The 23,573-nt window shown below is 32.8% G+C and overlaps 1 protein-coding gene and 1 long non-coding RNA gene across 3 annotated transcripts; one reads left to right on the top strand and one right to left on the bottom strand.

Annotated features, from left to right (window-relative positions):
* The first annotated feature begins 1,163 nt into the window (after nt 1–1,163).
* LOC139529765 (uncharacterized) lies at nt 1,164–16,374 on the top strand. Its single transcript, XM_071325642.1, has 4 exons — nt 1,164–1,263; nt 4,333–4,612; nt 5,344–5,496; nt 15,502–16,374. Exons 1-4 carry the CDS (start codon nt 1,211–1,213, stop codon nt 16,336–16,338), a joined length of 1,323 nt encoding a protein of 440 aa, XP_071181743.1. The 5' UTR covers nt 1,164–1,210; the 3' UTR covers nt 16,339–16,374.
* On the bottom strand, nt 9,321–10,771 carry LOC139529764 (uncharacterized). 2 transcript variants are annotated; one of them, XR_011665886.1, is made up of 3 exons: nt 10,437–10,771; nt 10,002–10,080; nt 9,321–9,439 (listed from the first exon to the last, which is right to left on the bottom strand). It is a non-coding gene; the product is annotated as an uncharacterized lncRNA (long non-coding RNA). The 2 variants fall into 2 exon arrangements; XR_011665887.1 differs by lacking the exon at nt 10,437–10,771 and adding an exon at nt 10,229–10,289.
* Nucleotides 16,375–23,573: the final 7,199 nt, after the last annotated feature.

The following is a 23,573-nucleotide window of genomic DNA, read 5'->3' as shown; positions in this document are numbered from 1 at the left end:
GAATCTAACCATGTATTTAGATTTTGGATATTAGACCATAATAGGTAAATGTCCAATTTCAATTTTTTAAGTTCTTAGACCACATTCTTTCTGTGTCAGAAACCTATGCTGTGTCAAATATTTAATCACAATTCAAATTCAGAGCTGTATCAAGCTTGAATGTTATGTCCATACTTGCCCCAACTGTCACAAGTCAGGGTTCGAAATCTGCGGTCGTATCAAGCTGCGCCCTGCGGAACATTTTATTGTCTTTAATCTTGAAAATAATACTGATTAATAGATTGTAAGAAACTTAAAAGCAGCAAAAATTATCAGCTTAACAAGATCTTCAAATGGACGAACCCATCAGCTGATTCCTTATTAGTTCAGGCCCTTCAATAATGATTTTTAGCAATGTTTGTGTTCAGTCGATAAAAACTGTAAACATTAAACTGTAAATATTATCCTTCAAGTTGACTTACATGTAAAAGTGGACTCCAAGAAGTCTGGAAATTGTCAAGTTCGGATCTGTTTTCTTCTGTGACAATTTTGACAGTCTTTTTTACTCTTGTAGTATTGCAGTACTAGTGCATGTGAGGGGGTTTCCTTTTGTGACCTCACTGGCAGTTTTAGTTTTCTTTATTTGTTTCCAAATGATACAGAAGGAATATTATAAGAAGTCATAGGATTGCTTTTCACCAATTATACTTGGATAATTCTTGTAAACTTTTAGAAAAACTATTTGATTCATTAGTAGGTCCAATCTTGCTTTATTGTAGTGAGGTTTGGAGTCTTAATAATGTGAATTCAGGAGACAGTTCATTTTTGGACCTAAAAGTTCTGAATGTGACTAGTTCTATATATACATTAAAGTCTAGATTGCAGAAATAAGATTTAATCTTCTTAATTATAACATATTATTTCATTATGCTGTACTACTGAATTCATTGTAATCGATGAATAATGTACGGAAATCATGGAACTGATATATGGGTATTTTTTGAAGAAAAAAAAACATTGCAAGAAATAAACTAGGTGTAAGAAAAAATAATGTTGTGTCTAATTGTTGTTTAGACAGCAAACTAACGAGGTTTATTATATATTCCTCCTCAATTTATATAAAAAATATTTATAAGATAAAAAAAACTACCATACAACTTCATGGCTGAAACTAAACAAAGTATGGCCGACGTAGCTGTGTGCCGAAACAACCTTGTAATCGGAACACAGTATGGCGGAAAGAGAAAGGGATCGAAAGTGCGACTATCGCCAATTCAAAAAAAGGTTTTGTTAACGGCAGTAAATTACACGACGTCATACATTTCTTTATTTTATTGAAAAGATTATTTGCAGGAACTTCATGTGTACATATTGTAACCTATCAACAGATCAAAAAAGGACCAGTCGCCCTAAAATTGGTGAAGTGTTCCTTGGCCTGCCGTCTCCCTTGACTCTATGTTTACAATTGGGGTTATATGAAGCCTGTAGTTCAGGAGTATAAATGTGAAGAACTGAAGTTATGACTCCCGAGTTGAGTTAACAAGCAGGGCTGTTTACTGCTATCCGAAGCCTTTGAGACGTTTCGGTCACACATCCAGTTCGGCCACAGTAACAATTCGGCCATAATTATCCATAAGCATGTTTTGACAGTTTGTTTTCCAAATAAGGAATACTGCGTTAAAACAACAGACCCCTGATATCTTCAGAAAAATATTTTTATTTCATTTGTAAAATTAAAGAGGGAGGATATGACCTTTATCAGGACTCCAGGACCAGGTGTTTTTAAGCACAGGATTCAAGAGATAACTGTATTGTATTAGAAGCTTTAAGGACGTCCATCGGTAGTTTTACTGTCGCAAATTTAGTTTAACTGGCGACGCGTAGCAAAACAAGTTCCTAATTAAATTTCAATCATTAATAGGGCTCTTCACGGTTAGTTCGGCCATATTGGATAGGGGGCAGATTTTTTGGAAGGAGGTGGAAATGGTATGAAAGTGTGGGAAATCCTATGTGTGTTTCCAAGCAACAGCTCTGTTTTAATGATGTTTTCCCGTATTTTTCACACCATTTTTACCTCTATTATGAAAATCTGCCCCCTATCCAATATGGCCGAACTAACCGTGAAGAGCCCTATTCAGTGTCAAAGCTTCATTATAGAAAATTCCGCGAAAAAATGTTATCCTTCTTGGTAGGTACACTTGGTGACGTCATAGGTATGCTTCCGGCGTCAAACATAAACACCGGGGGTTTTCTGGCGACTGCCGCTTCAAAATGTAATAAAATTTAATAAAAAGAAGATTTTTAGGTGCAACATGTGAGTTTTTTGGCTTATTATTGTAGAAATAACATGTCAATGTATTCAGCAATTCAAAATGTCGACTTCCTTAGTTACAGACAAGGAGATAGAGAATTTTACGCTAACTGTCATCCAATCAGAACCATTGATACAAAATAACTGCATTAGAATTTGGGATTGACCTTTTTCGGGATCTGGGAATTCTTTTTTACGAAATTTTGGGACTTCAGGATTTCGTGTTTTTAAGCCCGGGATTTTGGGATCTGGTGTTATTAAGCCCGGGATTTCGGGATCAGGATCCCTCCTAATCTTCCCCCCCATTACACTTTGTTTGATTTCATAAAAAATTAAATTACAATGTACTGTATTGTGATATATGCCAAGTCTACTTTGTATTTAGATTTTTGATTTTGGGCCCCGTTTTTAAATTGTTCCACATTAAGGTCCAAAGGGTCCAAAATTAAAAATTTATAAAAAGTTCTTTGGAAAGATATAATATGTGCAAAGTTGGGGACATTTGTTCTATTGTTTTGATGAGGACCTGATGTAACTGCAGAATTTATACTGATTTAAGATAGATCTGATGTCTTCCACCATCTTGGATTGTAAAAGACATTGGTTGCATATTTTGACGTTCATATTGATTCACTTATAGGGTCTTTGCATCGGAACTAAACACATTTATTCAAAAACCAGTTGTTGGCATGACACAGGTTATGTTCTTCTCATATATGTTATGATGGTATGATACTAAACCCCTAACGGGAAGGATTGTGCCTGATGTTCATATGATGAAATCATAATCTTTCAGTCAGTTTAATTGAAGTCTGGAGCTGGCATGTCAGTTAACTGCTAGTAGTCTGTTGTTATTTATGTATTATTGTCATTTTGTTTATTTTCTTTGATTACATCTTCTGACATCAGACTCGGACTTCTATTGAACTGAATTTTAATGTGCGTATTGTTATGCGTTTACTTTTCTACATTGGCTAGAGGTATAGGGGGAGGGTTGAGATCTCACAAACATGTTTAATCCCGCCGCATTTTTGCGCCTGTCCCAAGTCAGGAGCCTCTGGCCTTTGTTAGTCTTGTTTTATTTTAATTTTAGTTTCTTGTGTACAATTTGGAAATTAGTATGGTGTTCATTATCACTGACCTAGTATATATTTGTTTAGGGGCCAGTTGGAGGACGCCTCCGGGTGTGGGAATTTCTCGCTACATTGAAGACCTGTTGGTGACCTTCTGCTGTTGTTTTTTTCTATGGTCGGGTTGTTGTCTCTTTGGCACATTCCCCATTTCCATTCTCAATTTTATTGAAATAGCAGAAAACATTTGGTCTACATCTTCAATGAAATGTGCAAATTTTGAGAGAAGAAATTAATTCATTTATAACACTTATCATCTAAATGAAGAAATTACATGTGCTTTATCATATTTTTGGACTGTTATTTACAAATACAGAATATTTTTTGTTTGATTCAATCTTTTTCAACTTTGCCATATACATGATATAAGTGGAGATAACTCAGATAATGTAACTTTTATAAATTTATGTGTTATGAATTTACCTATTTTGTTTTGTAGCAATAAACAAGTCCCATGACCCTATTTTTCCTTTTTCTTTTTATTTTCAGCACATTATAAGAGCTATATCTTCTCATATTTTATCTTGAAAAATCTATTTTGTAATTTTCTTTCTATCACAAAAAATTGGGTTTATCATGTACAAATGTATAATCTATACCAAATCTGAAGCTGTAGCTTGTAGAAAAGTTCTATCAATTTTAATTTAGACCCACCCCATCTACCTTAACTGAGAAAAAAATGTATCAGCTACAAGTACCAAAATCCCACATGAATTTCAATAGCTCTGGATCACTTTACGTGCTGTACTGCCTTCGACATTGAGCAAAACTTTATTGTACTCAATATTATACGCTAAAAATGTGATAAAAAGTGTCCTGGCATGGACTTGTCGAGTCTATCTTCTGAAATTAATTGTCTGCTTGTGACTTTTGCTTTCCAATACAAGTTAATTATATTTATTTTATATCTAGAAATGGAGGAAGAGTACCATGTGTGTCACTAGGAAATTCTTATTTGGACAACAATGTTACAGGGGAGATAATTGGAATATGCTTTCAAAAAGTTGATGACGGAAAAGTAAATCCAGTTATAGACACTGATGAGTTTTTGAAGGTTGATTGGCCCTGTGCTCCAACAAAACCTGCAGTACAACATCTATATTTGGAATTAGATTACCATTCAGTACCATCTCAGAAATGGCAATTATTTGTAGATGTTATGGCAAACTTGAGAACAGCTTTACTTGTTCAGGTAATTGTCATGCATAACACAGTTAAAATGACCTTTCACAAAGTATGAGTACAGTCATCCCCAGGAACATTGTCAGTTAGGAAACTAACTGTAGATGAAGGGGGAAATGAGGCTAATACATCATCAAAAAGGAAAAATAGGACTAAGGGAGAAAAAAAACTTTCATTTTAGGTAACAGCATTTTTTCATTGATAAGTAAAGACATTCAAAATCATAGACAATTGATAGCATATCAGAAACAAAGTGAAAGTTTTGACTTTGAAGACCGATCTATTTTATTTCAAAGAAACAAGTCAACAATTTATGCAAACCAATCAAAATGATCAAATGAATTTGTTACTTCATTAAAACGTGATTAAAATTGTCTATAGTTTATGTTTGATCCATTTATTGCTTTTAAACCCTCATATTTCTTCCCAAATCTCTTGTCAAAGATTGTTTATTTGTAATTTTTTCTAAGCTGCTATTGCATTTAATGTACCCTAGGATCAGGATCAGGACTTAAGATAATAACTGCAGACGTATGCTTGGCTCAGCTGACAGAATATTAATGAGCAAAAAATATGTATTCCATATGCACTAATAGACATATAGTTAGATTCTCTTAGGTACAAGACAAGTAAACTGGGAATGATAAAAGGTGCCACGGACGGGTAAGCAGATCCTGTTTCGTTGTTTCATGCAATAAAAATCAATAAATTTGATGAATAATCTTTCAACATGTATTTTAGATGACCCCTCAAAATAATGTTGCTCCAACGACTCTTTATGATGGTTTTCACAAAGATGTGTGGCAAGGTGCTGGAAATAATATACCATACTCATCAGCCACTTTGCCGAGCAGAATTGCTGATGTTCTTCCAGTTGTAAGACAGGCTGGAGAGGTAAGGCAACAACTTTTGGGAAAAGATGGCTGCCAAGTTATCTTATGGCCTTTAAGCAAATGTTAAGGGAATTGGCTTCTCAGTTTAAAAAAAAAACTATATTTAATTTTTCAAAACACTAGCATATATTGATAGGGGATTAATAATGGAATCAAAAGAGCAAAAAAAAATATATAGGTCACCATGGTTGTTTTCTTTCGAGATATTAGCCATTGAAATTTTGGCGGGAAAATGTTTTCCCTTGACTTTTCATACATGTAGCGTTATCATTGACAAGTTTAAGTCCATGGATCAGTGATCAAGGTTAAAGTTGCGTGATTAAGTCTGTTTCTCAGATAAGGTAAGCAGTATGTCAAATATATTTGTTGTATGGAATGATTGTAAGGTGTACATGTCAGTTTGCCAGGTTTCATCTGACCTTGACCTCATTTTCATGGTGCATTGGTCAATGGCAAGTTTTTGTGTTTTGGTCTGTTTTTCTAATACTATAAACAATAGGTCAACTATATTTGGTGTACATGGAATGATTGTAAGGTGTACATGTTTGTCTGGCATATGTCATATGTCCTTGACCTCATTTTTATGGTTCATTGGTCAATGTTTAGTTTTTGTGTTTAAGTTTTTTCTTATATTTTAGGCAATAGGTCAACTATATTTGGTGTATGGAATGATTGTAAGGTGTACATGTCTGTCTGGCAGGTGTCATTTTTGTCCTTTGCCTCATTTTCATGGTTCATTGGTCAATGGTAAGTTTTTGTGTATTGGTCTGTTTTTCTAATACTATAAGCAATATGTCAACTATATTTGGTGTATGGAATGAATGTAAGGTGTACATGTCTGTCTGGCAGGTGTCATTTGTCCTTGACTTCATATTCATGGTTCATTAGTCACTGTTAAGTTTTTGTGTTTTGATCTTTCCTAAGATACTATAAGTAATAGGTCAACTATATTTAGTGTATGGAATGATTGTAAGGTGTACATGTCTGTCTGGCTTGGTTTATCTGACCAGGACCTCATTTTCATGGATCATTGATAGTTTTAAGTTTATGCATATATATATGTGATACTTGAAGTAAAACTTTATCTTTAGGACTGTCAACATAAAATCAATCAGTAAATGGTCAGTAAAGCAGGCAAGACATTTCAGCGTGTGCACTCTTCGTTGTTGAAGATATCATGTTGGATTCTTGTCTATTTATTATAGTTGGACTACAATGTGGAATACACAACCTCTTTTTCTTTATTTGAATAAAGATCATGCTAGAATATCAAGAGTATCCTTAGAATTGAAGTGTTCTCTTTAGAAACTTTTTTTTGGGGGGGTTGGGGGGGGGGGGAGTAATTGGACTTCTTAAAGACACTTGAGAAAAAAAATACTATAAAGGGGGATATATGATAAGAGCTATTGTTAGCGCCTGAAATTCAAACATAGTTATTTTGCCATTCTTTTTTAATATTATGATAAAACTATGGTTATAAAGACGGTGATAAGTACAGAAATACCATTTTACTATGAGGTCATCAACATATTCATGATATTAGAATTAACAAATTTTACCAAAAACAGTTATTATTATTAAATATTTCTGAAGCATAGTTTGATACAGTATTGTTTCTTACTGTTTTACTTGTTCATGTCTTTCTTTTATTTAATTTATTTACCATAGCAATGGCTGTTATAACAATGAATCATACTTTGAACAATAGCTAGATTAGATAATCATTCTTTGACATCATAATTAGTATCAATTTCAATTTTCCAACAAACACAGAGAGAGAAGGCGAGTTTCCATTGTTTTTCAGGACCAGAAACACAGCTCTTGTGTCGACAGATCTTGTAACATTATGATTATTAGGTCTTTCCACTTTTCTGTGGAAAGACCTATTGTTTTTCTTCTGATTATTTTTTTTTTCTTCCGCCAAATTTTGTTCTTGCGATAAACATTTGTTTCGCAATATGTCGCTTAGATATTTGGTATATGATATCGAACAGTTTCTGCGCTTTTGAAATTTACCCTGCGTAACCGAATACTTTTCTTTGTAGGAGTTATCTCCCCAAACACTGTTTTCCTTGTGTCCACAACTCCTTCGCAACTGTAAAAGATTACGACAAATTTATTTTATAAAATTGCTCGTTATATCCTTCGCATGATTTGTCCAATTTCGACCGAAGCAATATGAACGCTCCATATGAGAGTTATTTCCTTTTTTGTATTTGAAATTTTGAAATGTATTTTAAACTGGAACACCTTAAGTGATAGAGACCTAGGATCTTTTGATTTGAGGTCCTTGGTCCAAAAAAAATAAAATTAGGTCAAGGTCAAAGGTCAAGGTCATATTCTAATTTTTGAATTTGTCTTATTTTCACTCATTTTTATTAACCTTATAAGATATCGACAAATTATTTTGTATAAATTGTTAGTTGCGACATGTGGTAACTAAATAATTTTAGTTGAAAGGGTGCGTAAACAATGAATGGGAGTTTTAGCCCTATCATATCTTAAATTATGTTTAAAGTGATATAACTTATTAACCATACATATTAGAGACTAGGGTCTTTTGATTTGAAATCCTCAGTTTGTGACCTTGAAATTGAGGTCAAGGTCATAGGTTAATTTGACGTTCTAGATTTTGACCTTTGCGTTAAATTCATATCTATACATCATAAAGCCATATGAACTGACATTTTAGACTGATTTTTTATACGACCGCAAATTTTGAAAAAATTTTCGTCGTATATTGCTATCACGTTGGCGTCGGCGTCGTCGTCGGCGTCGTCGTCGTCGTCGTCGTCGTCCAGCGTCCGAATACTTTTAGTTTTCGCACTCTAACTTTAGTAAAAGTGAATGGAAATCTATGAAATTTTAACACAAGGTTTATGACCACAAAAGGAAGGTTGGTATTGATTTTGGGAGTTTTGGTCCCAACATTTTAGGAATTAGGGGCCAAAAAGGGCCCAAATAAGCATTTTCTTGGTTTTCGCACTATAACTTTAGTTTAAGTTAATAGAAACCTATGAAATTTTGACACAAGGTTTATGACCACAAAAGAACGGTTGGGATTGATTTTGGGAGTTTTGGTCTCAAGGTGTAATACCACCATTGATTTTTCCCTATTAGTCTTTGTTAAATTGGCACTTTTAAAAAAATCGTACAGTATTTACCTTTATTTCAACCAAAGAAATACTTTGCATGTGTAAAGTTCAATCCTTTCCAGTGATACAGTGAAAATTTCACACTACATTTCATTGCATATAAGAAAGTAACCACCGCCGAGGGTAGACAACCCAATTTTTACACTGTTATTTACTGGATACCTGCTTTGGTAACTATGTAACCTGAACGTTCCAAAATATTTTATAAGACCATCAAATAAAAAAAGAATGATGCTTTCAGACACCCAACATACATATTTACGACTCAGAAAAATTTAAGTGCATTGAAATGCAGGGTTAATTTTCTACAACTGTCAAATTCAAGGGAATATTTTTTTAGGCCTACTTTCGTATGCAACCGGATGTGACATACCATGAATTGGTGGTATTACACCTAAAGAACACCTAAATGTCAAATAAACTTAATGCAATTTTTTCCCCTCCAATTGCAAGTTATTTCAAGCTTAACTGTCAAGTTTTGTCTCAGTCAGAACTATAGTTTCAGAGAAAATCACTATAATGTAAGGCCATATCCTACGGCAATTTCAGTCCAATTTCTTCGAAAAATCCTAATTTCAGTGTATCATTATAAAATGCAGTGTTGACTAATATCTGATCATAAACTCATGATATATGCATTCAAACAATTAAATAGAATACAAAAGACAACTTTAAGATGATAAACAATTTTATTGCACCTTTTAGAGTTCATTTGAAGGTCTGTTTTGGTCTGTTTTGGTCCATTTTCCCTCCTTCCTTCCTTTTTCATCAAAACTTGATATCTTTTGTCTAAAAAATAAAACAAATGTGATTATTTTCCCACAAAAGTGAAATAAATGTAAAGTTAAATCAATAATTAAAGTGTTTTAGCTGAAAGAACTGTCTCTATAAATGTTAACAGTCTACACAGAAGTTTCTATAAGCCCTTATGTGTAACTTGAGTTTTTGGTCTGTTCCCCTAGTGTGAGAAATAACGGTTCCCTTTCAGTCAATCATTTATTGCTACTGGTATCAAAGTCTTTTTATTTACTCATAACAGTATATTTCTAATAGATTTACACAAAAAGTCCACTTTCTTGTATTTTACATTAGAAAATGGGGAGAAAGAGTAATAAAAAAATACCTCAAAATGTTTTTAAAAAGGGTTATGTCCCTTGGAATGCTGGTACAAAAAATAATTGGTAAGAATTATAAAGTTTAAGTATGTGAGACTGGATTCTGATGTGTATAAATCCAGGACAAATAAGTGTTTAGATGAGTTATTGTCTGTGCAAAATGTAGACGGCACAATGGCAAATTGTAAACTTTTGCGGCCAAAACAAAAAAAAACATGATGATAGTTGATACATACTTTAATGCTGAAGTGTCATCTGCAGACCAATTCACATATAAGATTTTTCAACAGAATGCTCTTCAGAACATGGTTAACACTGAAATAAAAAATTCACATGTTGTATAAACAAAACAAAAACTGTAAGGGTAATTTAAAATTTAACACAGTAATCTAAATACAGCTTTGTCTGTCCACCCATTTGACTAAGAAAACACCCGTAAACCCCCATTTCAATGTAATTTTACCTCAAACGTACTTTCTGTGTCTAAATCCATTCCGAAAAGTCCATGTTTACAATGTATGAACTGGTTTATTAATAACTTTTAAAAATGAAAGTACAATAGGGTCACGAGTGCACATTCTGTTTCCCTAAATAGGTGTAATACCACCATTGATTTTTCCCTATTAGTCTTTGTTAAATTGGCACTTTTAAAAAAATCGTACAGTATTTACCTTTATTTCAACCAAAGAAATACTTTGCATGTGTAAAGTTCAATCCTTTCCAGTGATACAGTGAAAATTTCACACTACATTTCATTGCATATAAGAAAGTAACCACCGCCGAGGGTAGACAACCCAATTTTTACACTGTTATTTACTGGTTACCTGCTTTGGTAACTATGTAACCTGAACGTTCCAAAATATTTTATAAGACCATCAAATAAAAAAAGAATGATGCTTTCAGACACCCAACATACATATTTACGACTCAGAAAAATTTAAGTGCATTGAAATGCAGGGTTAATTTTCTACAACTGTCAAATTCAAGGGAATATTTTTTTAGGCCTACTTTCGTATGCAACCGGATGTGACATACCATGAATTGGTGGTATTACACCTCAACAGTTTAGGAATTAGGGGCCAAAAAAGGGCCCAAATAAGCATTATTCTTGGTTTTCGCACAATAACATTAGTTTAAGTAAATAGAAATCAATGAAATTTAAACACAATGTTAATGACTACAAAAGGAAGGTTGGTATTGATTTTAGGAGTTTAGGTCACAACAGTTTAGGAATTAGGGGCCAAAAAGGGACCCAAATAAGCATTTTTCTTGGTTTTCGCACCATAACGTTAGTATAAGTAAATAGAAATCTATGAAATTTAAACACAAGGTTTATGACCATAAAAGAAAGGTTGGGTTTGATTTTGGGAGTTTTGGTCCCAACATAATAAGGGGCCCAAAGGGTCCAAAATTAAACTTTTGTTTGATTTCATCAAAATTGAATAATTGGGGTTCTTTGATATGCTGAATCTAACTGTCATGACTGTGTATGTAGATTCTTAACTTTTGGTCCCGTTTTCAAATTGGTCTACATTAAGGTCCAAAGGGTCCAAAATTAAACTTAGTTTGATTTTGACAAAAAATGAATCAGTAAGGTTCTTTGATATGCTGAATCTAAAAATGTACTGAGAGTCTTGATTATTGGCCCAGTTTTCAAGTTGGTCCAAATCGGGGTCCAACATTAAACTTTGTTTGATTTCATCAAAAATTGAATAAATGGGGTTCTTTGATATACCAAATCTAACTGTGTATGTATATTCTTCATTTTTGGTCCTGTTTTCAAATTGGTCTACACTAAAGTCCAAAGGGTCCAAAATTAAACTTAGTCTGATTTTAACAAAAATAGAAATCTTGGGGTTCTTTGATATGCTGAATCCAAAAATGTACTTAGATTTTTTATTATGAGCCCAGTTTTCAAGTTGGTCCAAATCAGGATCTAAAATTATTATATTAAGTATTGTGCAATAGCAAGTCTTTTCAATTGCACAGTATTGCGCAATGGCAAGAAATATCTAATTGCACAATATTGTGAAGTAGCAAATTTTTTTTTAATTAGAGTTATCTTTCTTTGTCCAGAATAGTAAGCAAGAAATATCTAATTGCAAAATATTGTGCAATAGCAAGATTTTTTTTAATTGAAGTTATCTTTCTTTGTCCAGAATCAACTTAAATCTTTGTTATATACAATATACAATGTATATTCACTTTTTACTACCAACTGATAAATTAAAATAATCTTTACCATTCAGTGATAACAAGCAGTTTTTTTACATCTTAATATTTTATGATGTATTTAAATGAGTAGTTATTGTTGCAAACTCCATTAGAAATTTTAATTGAGATTAGTTTTGGAATAAGGGAAAGGGGGATGTGATTAAAAAAATTGGGTTCAATTTTTCTCATTTGAAATTTCATAAATAAAAAAGAAAATTTCTTCAAACATTTTTTTGAGAGGATTAATATTCAACAGCATAGTGAATTGCTCTAAGAGAAAACAAAAATTTTAAGTTCATTAGAACACATTCATTCTGTGTCAGAAACCTATGCTATGTCAACTATTTAATCACAATCCAAATTTAGAGCTGAATCCAGCTTGAATGTTGTGTCCATACTTGCCCCAACCGTTCAGGGTTCAACCTCTGCGGTCGTATAAAGCTACGCCCTGCGGAGCATCTGGTTATATTTTAATATCAAAATAGATATTAACTGGTGGAAAGACCTTCAATTGTTCTCTGAACAATTGGTTTTTGATTATACATGTTATGATAAATAAGATCTATCTGAATAAAATTTTTAGTTTTTTGGATTACTGCACTTTATTTCTTTCAAGCCTAAACTTGGTAAAAATCCAGAAGATTTGGAAAATTTCATCAAATCTGTATCAGAGTAATATAAAAATAAGGAGATGTGGTAGGATTGCCAATGAGACAACTATCAACCAGAGTTCAAATGATGCAGAGTAATTATAGGTCACCCTACAGCCTTCAACAATGAGAAAGACCCGTACCATATAGCCAGCTTTAAAAGGCCCGACATGAAAAACGTGAAACAATTCAATAGAGAAAACTAACTGCCTATTTTATACAAAACAATTTACGAAAAACATATATGACAGACATGAATCAACAACAACTGAATTACAGGCTCCTGACTTGGGACAGGCACACAAAGGAACATATTTGTAAGTGCTCAATCCTCCTCCTAAATTAGGACAGTGATGTTACAGCACAATGACATAAGAACAAAATATAAAAGTCAGTTGCAAATGGCTTAACTCAGTAAATGGGTACGAAGCACAAATACACCAACTATCAAAAAAACAATAAACACTTAGCACTGATATAGAGGCATATTTTTGGTAAAAATTCAAATGTAAATTTGGAAACGTGAGACAAAATTTGTTCAATTTCAGTTTGTTGCTAATTCATCAACTTAAAACACTTTTCATCCTGAAATAATGGACATGATAATGATGATATTTTGAGTCAAATAAGGCCGTTACCTTACTTGCCCCCAGTCAAAGCCAAACAAACTAAATTGACATTTTTTTTTTTTGTGGGAGACCATATGTATGTTGACATATATATATATATATATACATGTAGATGTTTTTTTTTGTTTTGTGATCAAAGTATTTGTATTTTTATACATGTTTTTAAATTCTTCTAGAAAACACCAAACTTCTAATAATAATTTCTAATGCCAACAGTAATTTTGTCTTTTAAACATGTAAAATTTGTATTTCTTTTCTTTCCCTTTCTCTCATATAGGTCATATAGAATGTATAACTAGTATAAATAGTTGCTACCATCTCATAAGAAGTTTGTTTCTGACTCTGTTCATTGTTTTTAGTTATATTTTGATTAATTTTTATACGAATGCAAAAAAAACTTTGGTTTAAGTGAATGGATCTCTATGAAATTTTACCAGAAGTTTCAATACCACAAAAGGAAGGTTGGGATTGATTTGGGGGGTCATGGTACCAACAGTTTAGGAATAAAGGGCCAAAAACAAGCATTTTTCTAAATTCAAGACAATAACTTGTGTGTGAGTGTATCGATCTCTCTGAAATTGTACTACAAGGTTCCACACCACAAAGGGAAAGCTGGGATTTAGTTTGGGGGTAATTACTCAAAGGGAAGGGGAGGGGGTCAAAAAGTTTGGGGGGATTTTTTTTCAAATTTAATTAAGGGGGTTCATATTTTTTTCTTCAAAATTTTGAATATTTTTTTTAATACTAAAATTGATATAAAAAAGAGACAATTTTGGGTCCCTATTGTTTATTTTCATTTTTTCTATGGCAATGTTCAACTTTGTTCCTTCTTACAGGGTGTTTATTCAGATTCTTTCCCATTTTGTTTCCCTGTTCCTTTGATAGCGTACAATCTGGTATTGATTTTGATTATTGTTGAAGGCTGTATACATGGTGACCTGTAGTTGTTTACTTCGGATCTTCCATGTCCTTTGATAGCGTACAATCTGGTATTGATTTTGATTATTGTTGAAGGCTGTATACATGGTGACCTGTAGTTGTTTACTTCAGATCTTCCATGTCCTTTGATAGCGTACAATCTGGTATTGATTTTGATTATTGTTGAAGGCTGTATACATGGTGACCTGTAGTTGTTTACTTCGGATCTTCCATGTCCTTTGATAGCGTACAATCTGGTATTGATTTTGATTATTGTTGAAGGCTGTATACATGGTGACCTGTAGTTGTTTACTTCGGATCTTCCATGTCCTTTGATAGCGTACAATCTGGTATTGATTTTGATTATTGTTGAAGGCTGTATACATGGTGACCTGTAGTTGTTTACTTCGGATCTTCCATGTCCTTTGATAGCGTACAATCTGGTATTGATTTTGATTATTGTTGAAGGCTGTATACATTGTGACCTGTAGTTGTTTACTTCGGATCTTCCATGTCCTTTGGGGTTTGGTGGATGGTTGTCTGATTGACAGTCATACAAAATGTTGGGTTTATATTTGCACCCGTTAGACAGCGTTAACTTGACCTTAACCTCTTTTAAATTTTTCTTGATATGGTCATTTTTCAGAAAGTATAAGTAAACAGTCAGTTATGTTTGCTTTATTGAATGATTGTAAGGTGCAGGTGTCCATCTGACAGGCATCATCCTACCTTATATTATAATTATAAGATGCACTTGTCTGTCTGGCAGGGTTAATAAGACCTTGACCTCATATTATGGTTTCTTGCTCAATGTTAAGTCTCGTGATTAGGTCAGTTCTCAGATACTATATAGTTATATAGATTAACAATATTTGGTATATAGAACAATGCAAGGTGTACATGTATTGTTTGTCTGACCTTGACATAATTTTCATGGATCATTGATCATTTTCTAAGTAGTAAGACCTTAATTTTAAGGCTTTCAAAATCAGTAAAGCAGGTGAGACATTTCAGTATGTATGCTCTTGTTTGAGATCTCAACCTTCCCCCTTCTGATCATGATCAATTGACTTATAAAAGGTGCATAAAAATATGTACAATAAAAATCATTACATACACTGAACTGTATAATGGTATGATAGATAACAAAAACACAAGTAGAAACAAAATAGTAACTAACATTATACCTATTTCAGAGAATGATTGCAGTTACTTCAAACAAGTTTGAAGTACTTATAATTTGTGTAATGAACTCGTGCTGTGCTACTTACTGACAGTATCCATTTTTTTTTATATTAAAACTTGTTATAATAATCATTTTTCAGATTAATACATTGGATATTCAGACCATACTTCATGCTATGCTGGAAGGGTTTCATTCAATGGGAGAACTAATGATGAAATTCTTTATAGATAATATTTTAAATGTAACAGTTTTTGGGGAGACTGACAATTTTACAGTTATACCACCATCAAATCCTTCATTTAACAGCTCAATAGAAAATGGAGTCCTTCACTGCTTAGTTTATGGTTGTCATGAGGATCAGCTGGAATATGAAGAGTTAAAACATCAAAATGGTCAAGTTCGAGGTAGAGTACCGTTACGTCAGAACATTTTGCATCCTAAAGCTAATGGTTTTAGATCCAGATCGAGGTCACGTTCTCCGTCACCTGCAGGGAACAATATCTTGTCAGACATTGAAAACACAAAAAATCTTGATCCAAATACAGATACTGACATGTCTCTTTTGCTTGAAAATCCAGGCAACTTCCTTGTTAAGCCTTATTTATTACACAAGTACTTTGAGCCACATAAACCACATCTTGTTCTGTTAAAAGATACCATTGAGGAAAGGCAAGTAAAAATTGTAGTGGAAATATCATCCTACAATAAATATGGAACACATGTATTGTTTGCTACACATTTGAAGCGATCTACTGAGCAGTGTTTTCAGCAGTGTATGGCAGGTTTATCCTTTAACCAGGAAGAAATAGCAGGACTTGTTGTAGTGCCTGATGGAATGAAACTCATGGTTGTTAATAAAGTTGAAAATGAAAATAATACTTTTTCTTATATAGTTAAAGAAACAGACCTTGTCAAATGGAATGAAAAATATGAACTTTTTTGTATAATGCAGAAATTGATCGATTGTAGCTTTTAAATATAAGAAAAGAAAAATAAAGGAATGTTAACAGTATTTAGGTTTAACTTTAACTTGTATTCTAAATATCAATTTTTAGACATTAATCATGTTAATGGAAATTATCATATTTTTGTTTAATTTTGTATCGAAAGTCATCATTAACATAAATGAATTATTTTTTTTAGCTCACCTGGCCCGAAGGGCCAAGTGAGCTTTTCTCATCACTTGGCGTCCGTCGTCCGTCGTCGTCCGTCGTCCGTCGTCCGTCGTCGTCGTCGTCCGTCGTCGTTAACTTTTACAAAAATCTTCTCCTCTGAAACTACTGGGCCAAATCAAACCAAACTTGGCCACAATCATCATTGGGGTATCTAGTTTAAAAAATGTGTGGCGTGACCCGGTCAACCAACCAAGATGGCCGCCACGGCTAAAAATAGAACATAGGGGTAAAATGCAGTTTTTGGCTTATAACTCAAAAACCAAAGCATTTAGAGCAAATCTGACACGGAGTAAAAATGTTTATCAGGTCAAGATCTATCTGCCCTGAAATTTTCAGATGAATCGGTCAATCGGTTGTTGGGTTGCTGCCCCTGAATTGGTAATTTTGCGGAAATTTTGCTGTTTTTGGTTATTATCTTGAATATTATTATAGATAGAGATAAACTGTAAGCAGCAATAATGTTCAGCAAAGTAAGATCTACATATAAGTCAACATGACCAAAATGGTCAGTTGACCCGTTTAGGAGTTATTGCCCTTTATAGTCAATTTTTAACCATTTTTCGTTAATTAAAGTAATCTTTTACAAAAATCTTCTCCTCTGAAACTATTGGGCCAAATTAATCCAAACTTGGCCACAATCATCTTTGGGGTATCTAGTTTAAAAAATGTGTGGCGTGACCTGGTCAACCAACCAAGATGGCCGCCACGGCTAAAAATAGAACAAAGGGGTAAAATGCAGTTTTGGGCTTATAACTCAAAAACTAAAGCATTTTGAGGAAATCTGACGGGATAAAAATGTTAATCAGGTCAAGATCTATCTGCCCTGAAATTTTCAGATGAATCAGTCAATCGGTTGATGGGTTGCTGCCCCTGAATTGGTAATTTTGAGGAAATTTTGCTGTTTTTGGTTATTATCTTGAATATTATTATAGATAGAGATAAACTGTAAACAGCAATAATATTCAGCAAAGTAAGATCTACAAATAAGTCAACATGACTAAAATGGTCAGTTGACCCGTTTAGGAGTTATTGCCCTTTATAGTCAATTTTAACCATTTTTCATAAATTAAATTAATCTTTTACAAAAATCTTCTCCTCTGAAACTACTGGGCCAAATTAATCCAAACTTGGCCACAATCATCTTTGGGGTATCTAGTTTAAAAAATGTGTGGCGTGACCTGGTCAACCAACCAAGATGGCCGCCACCGCTAAAAATAGAACATAGGGGTAAAATGCAGTTTTTGGCTTATAACTCAAAAACCAAAGCATTTTGAGGAAATCTGACATGGGATAAAAATGTTTATCAGGTCAAGATCTATCTGCCCTGAAATTTTCAGATGAATCGGTCAATCGGTTGTTGGGTTGCTGCCCCTGAATTGGTAATTTTGAGGAAATTTTGCTGTTTTTGGTTATTATCTTGAATATTATTATAGATAGAGATAAATTGTAAACAGCAAAAATGTTCAGCAAAGTAAGATCTACAAATAAGTCAACATGACCAAAATGGTCAGTTGACCCCTTTAGGAGTTATTGCCCTTTATAGTCAATCTTTAACCATTTTTCATAAATCTAAGTAATCTTTTACAAAATCTCCACTGAAACTACTAGGCCACAATCATCTTTGGGGTATCTAGTTTGAAAAATGTGTCCGATGACCTGGCCATTCAACCAAGATGGCCGCCACGGCTTAAAATAGAACATAGGGGTAAAATGCAGTTTTTGGCTTATAACTATGAATTCAACGCATCTAGAGCAAATCTGACAAGAAGTTAAATTGTTAATCAAGTCAATATCTATCTGCCCTGAATTTTTCAGATGAATTGGACAACTGGTTGTTGGGTTGCTGCCCTCCAATTGGTAATTTTTAAAGAAATTTTGCCGTTTTTGGTTATCTTGAATACTATTATCGATAGCGATAAACTGTAAACAGCAATAATGTTCAGCAAAGTAAGATCTACAAATAAGTCAACATGACCTAAATGGTCAATTGACCCCTTAAGGAGTTATTGCCCTTTATAGTCAATTTTTGGGGAAGACGGCTTCAAGCCGTCAATCCCCTATGGGGTTGACCATAGTGACATTCCCTCACATCATTCATTTTGTTTTTATAGTGTGGAAAACCCCCCAACAAATCTTACTAAGATTGAAGAGAAGGAGACCCAGAAATGAATAGTTTGACTTTAAACACTTTTTTACACATTTCCCTTCTGTTTCTCACGAAATTATCGTATCTTGAGCTCTCCTTTACACTGTTTATGTTTCTTTTACAATCCGGAAAAATCAGTATGACGAGATATTCTAAATATATCCAACCTACATTGTATTTTATAGTGACGTCATTCTTGGAATGCCACACTACGCAGAAGCAGGGATATCCTTCACTGGTTATTTAAATCATTCTCCGAGATCGTGCACTAATTACACATAGGTATTTGTTAAATTTAAACATAATAATGTTTGCTGTAGATGATTCAAACATCAACATGCAATACTTTAATTTGTAGGTGAACAACTTTCAAAGTAAACAAAGATCGTGGGGATACATGATATAGGGGAAAGAAACGATTTCATTAATTTTTTTCTGTAAAAAATTCTGTTTTGAGAATCTTCCTCCAATTCAGGAGCACCTAAATTGTTGTGTAATTATCCACTAAAATAAAAGTTAATGTATCTAAACACTTAAAGTGTGACATTTTATTGGATTAGTAGTCTTCCATTAAAACTAAATTTTTGTGTACCAACATAATCATTGTAATGATAAAAATTTTTTTTTTTTAAAATGTTGCATTTTGTAGTTTAAACCTATTTATTCATGAAATTTACAAATATTTCAAATTTAGGAGTTGGGAACAAGCTTCACACAGTTTACCTCAATCATATTGTTTTTTTATTAGTACCTGTTTCCCTGTGATGAGAGTTGTAACTGGGAACTTTATCAATGGAAAGTTAAAACTGAATAGATTTTTCAGTCCAAACTTTCTTAAGAAAAAAATTTAAAATCTAAGAGTACTGTCACAAAAAATGGAAAATGGCCCTAGCCTGCAGCTCAGTGGTACACAATTAAGATTTCAAAAAATATTGTAGTTGTGAAATGACAGAATTCAGTTGAAATTTAGATAATTAACTATCAACTTTAATCATATGTTTAGATTTAGAAGTTGCAGATCTCTTCCATTGGTCCAAATTGAATCCTAAACTAAGGAAACAAAATTACATTAAACAACAATTGATTTCAATATCGTCAACCTTTCTACATGTTCTAGCTGTTCTTTTTTTTATTCTTTATATGAAGACTATCAAAAGATACCCCCCCTTTTCCAAAAAAAATAATTAAATAGAAACAAGTGCCGTCTTTCCCCTCAGAGCTATTCAGCTCTTTGATTAACAATTTTCATTAATTTGGTAAATATATGTAAATTTTTACCAAATATAGTTCTCTGTTACTAATGGGCAAAGCTCATTATAGATATAATTGTAAGAAGCAAAATCGTTCAGTAAAGTAAGAACTTCAAACACATCACCATCACCAAAATACAATTTTGTCATGAATCCATTTGTGTCCTTTGTTTAATATGCACATAGACCAAGGTGAGCGACACAGGCTCTTTAGAGCCTCTAGTTATCTGAAAGACAATATTTAAAATACTTCCAATAAAATTTTGGTTCTGGTTAAGAATGTCCTTATAATTACTCAAAATTTGCCAAAATTGAAGTGTTTAACCATATATAAGGGAGAAATTCAAAGTAAATGAGGCACAGCATATTTGGCCAATTAGCTTAATTTACAGACAGTCTGAATGATTTGAGGCACACCATAGCATGTGTTGTGATATTCTGCACTTGTATACCAAAAATCTAAAGAGATATCTTTCAAAATAATGAATTGGTTCCCGAAGATGATGCTTAAAACGTCAGGAGTGCAACACCTTTTTATACGACCGCAAAATTTGAAAAAATTTTCGTCGTATATTGCTATCACGTCGGCGTCGTCGGCGTCGTCCGAATACTTTTAGTTTTCGCACTCTAACTTTAGTAAAAGTGAATGGAAATCTATGAAATTTTAACACAAGGTTTATGACCACAAAAGGAAGGTTGGTATTGATTTTGGGAGTTTTGGTTCTAACATTTTAGGAATTAGGGGCCAAAAAGGGCCCAAATAAGCATTTTCTTGGTTTTCGCACTATAACTTTAGTTTAAGTTAATAGAAATCTATGAAATTTTGACACAAGGTTTATGACCACAAAAGAACGGTTGGGATTGATTTTGGGAGTTTTGGTTTCAACAGTTTAGGAATTAGGGGCCAAAAAAGGGCCCAAATAAGCATTATTCTTGGTTTTCGCACAATAACTTTAGTTTAAGTAAATAGAAATCAATGAAATTTAAACACAATGTTAATGACTACAAAAGGAAGGTTGGTATTGATTTTGGGAGTTTAGGTCCCAACAGTTTAGGAATTAGGGGCCAAAAAGGGACCCAAATAAGCATTTTTCTTGGTTTTCGCACCATAACGTTAGTATAAGTAAATAGAAATCTATGAAATTTAGACACAAGGTTTATGACCATAAAAGGAAGGTTGGTATTGATTTTGGGAGTTTTGGTCCCAACAGAATAAGGGGCCCAAAGGGTCCAAAATTAAACTTTGTTTGATTTCATCAAAATTGAATAATTGGGGTTCTTTGATATGCCGAATCTAACTGTCATGACTGTGTATGTAGATTCTTAACTTTTGGTCTTTTCTCAAATTGGTCTACATTAAGGTCCAAAGGGTCCAAAATTAAACTTAGTTTGATTTTGACAAAAAATCAATCAGTTAGGTTCTTTGATATGCTGAATCTAAAAATGTACTTAGATTCTTGATTATTGGCCCAGTTTTCAAGTTGGTCCAAATCAGGGTCCAAAATTAAACTTTGTTTGATTTCATCAAAAATTGAATAAATGGGGTTCTTTGATATACAAAATCTAACTGTGTATGTAGATTCTTCATTTTTGATCCTGTTTTCAAATTGGTCTACACTAAAGTCCAAAGGGTCCAAAATTAAACTTAGTCTGATTTTAACAAAAATTGAAATCTTGGGGTTCTTTGATATGCTGAATCCAAAAATGTACTTAGATTTTTTTATTATGGGCCCAGTTTTCAAGTTGGTCCAAATCAGGATCTAAAATTATTATATTAAGTATTGTGCAATAGCAAGTCTTTTCAATTGCACAGTATTGCGCAATGGCAAGAAATATCTAATTGCACAATATTGTGAAATAGCTAATTTTTTTTTAATTAGAGTTATCTTTCTTTGTCCAGAATAGTAAGCAAGAAATATCTAATTGCAAAATATTGTGCAATAGCAAGATTTTTTTTTAATTGGAGTTATCTTTCTTTGTCCAGAATCAACTTAAATCTTTGTTATATACAATATACATTGTATATTCACTTTTTACTACCAACTGATAAATTAAAATAATCTTTACCATTCAGTGATAACAAGCAGTTTTTTTACATCTTATTTCCTTATCTTATCTAAAATGTTTTTAGATAATGTATTTTGGACATTTGCCAGACATGACTATGATGTCATTTTCTATTTTTATTTGCCCATTACTTTATGTAAATAACTTCATTGGAAATTTGCCAATATAAAATGTTGCTGATGAAGTTTTTTTTATTGTTTTATACAATAAACAATGTATATTCACTTTTACTACCAACCAATCTTTACCATTCAGTGATAACAAGCACTTTATTTTACATTTTAATATTATATGATGTATTTAAAAGAGTAGTTATTGTTGCAAACTTCATTAGAAATTTGAATTGATATCAGTTTTGGAAAAAAGGAAACGGGGATGTGAAAAAAGGGGGGGGGGGGGTTAAATTTTTCTCATTTCAGATTTCATAAATAAAAAGAAAATTTCTTCAAACATTTTTTTGAGAGGATTAATATTCAACAGCATAGTGAATTGCTAAAAGGCAAAAACAAACTTTTAAGTTCATTAGACCACATTCATTCTGTGTCAGAAACCTATGCTGTGTCAACTATTTAATTTTAGATTTAAAAAGTTTGAAGAAGAAATCTTTAATTGTAAAAAATGTAAAATCTTGACATTTGTTTTGTGTAAAAAAAAACCATGTAATGTCAAAAATTTGATCACAATCCAAATTCAGAGCTGTATCACGCTAGAATGTTTTGTCCATACTTGCCCCAACTGTTCAGGGTTCGACCTCTGCTGTCGTATAAAGCTGCGCCCTGCGGAGCACCTGGTTGTGACATAAAAAAGAGACTTTTTCAAAGTCTTGCCGTTTAAAATAAAAAGATTTATATCAAAAAGCAGCTGTTGTGTCAAAAACTTCAATGTATATATATACCTTTAATTTCCAATAATGATTAAACATTTGAGGCGTAGGATGTCACTTTTTTCTCAATTAAAAAAAGGTGTAGTACCCTGTCAGGAGTGCAACACACAAAATGACCAATTTGTATAGAATTGTGTATTTTTAATTCAAGGACGGCAATGTATGTATAAAAGACATTTAAACTTTTAAAACAATATCTCATCTGTCCAATCAAACAAATATTTCAATGCTGGAACTCACATCCAATTTGTGAGAGCCAATTTTATGAGCACACCCTACATGGTCAGGAGTGCAACATGTTGACTTTTGACAGTTACCAGTCAAAAATAATCACTTCAATATAAACTTTTGCTTTATTTTTCTGGAGAAGCAGTATATGAGACTAGATTCCTGTAAAAAAGATGACAGAAAAAGATTTTATTTTCCAATAGGGCTAACTAATTCTATGTCAGGAGTGCAACACTTTTATAATACAATTATTTAGCTTTGATACTTTTATATGTAAATCATTGTCAATGCATTAATTTTTACCATTCATACCATTAGTAGAGGTGTTTAAGGAAACAATAAAGTATTTTGTTATTGATTTATTTATATGATTAAGTTTTCAAATTGAAAATTAGAAGAAATCATATTGTATTACATGATTTCTGGTATTTTTCATTATATTTTTTGTTTCTCATTTCTTAA

Source organism: Mytilus edulis, chromosome 7 (genome assembly GCF_963676685.1).
Source record: "Mytilus edulis chromosome 7, xbMytEdul2.2, whole genome shotgun sequence".
Classification (NCBI taxonomy): domain Eukaryota; kingdom Metazoa; phylum Mollusca; class Bivalvia; order Mytilida; family Mytilidae; genus Mytilus; species Mytilus edulis.
Note: the sequence above shows the minus strand (reverse complement) of the source record. Positions and strands in the feature narration are given on the sequence as shown.

Coding starts and splice junctions, on each gene's coding strand:
- LOC139529765 (XM_071325642.1), top strand. CDS start 1,211: ATGGCGGAAAGAGAAAGGGATCGAAAGTGCGACTATCGCCAATTCAAA. Junction 1,264..4,332: donor TATCGCCAATTCAAAAAAAG/GTTTTGTTAACG, acceptor TTTTATATCTAG/AAATGGAGGAAGAGTACCAT. Junction 5,497..15,501: donor TTGTAAGACAGGCTGGAGAG/GTAAGGCAACAA, acceptor ATCATTTTTCAG/ATTAATACATTGGATATTCA.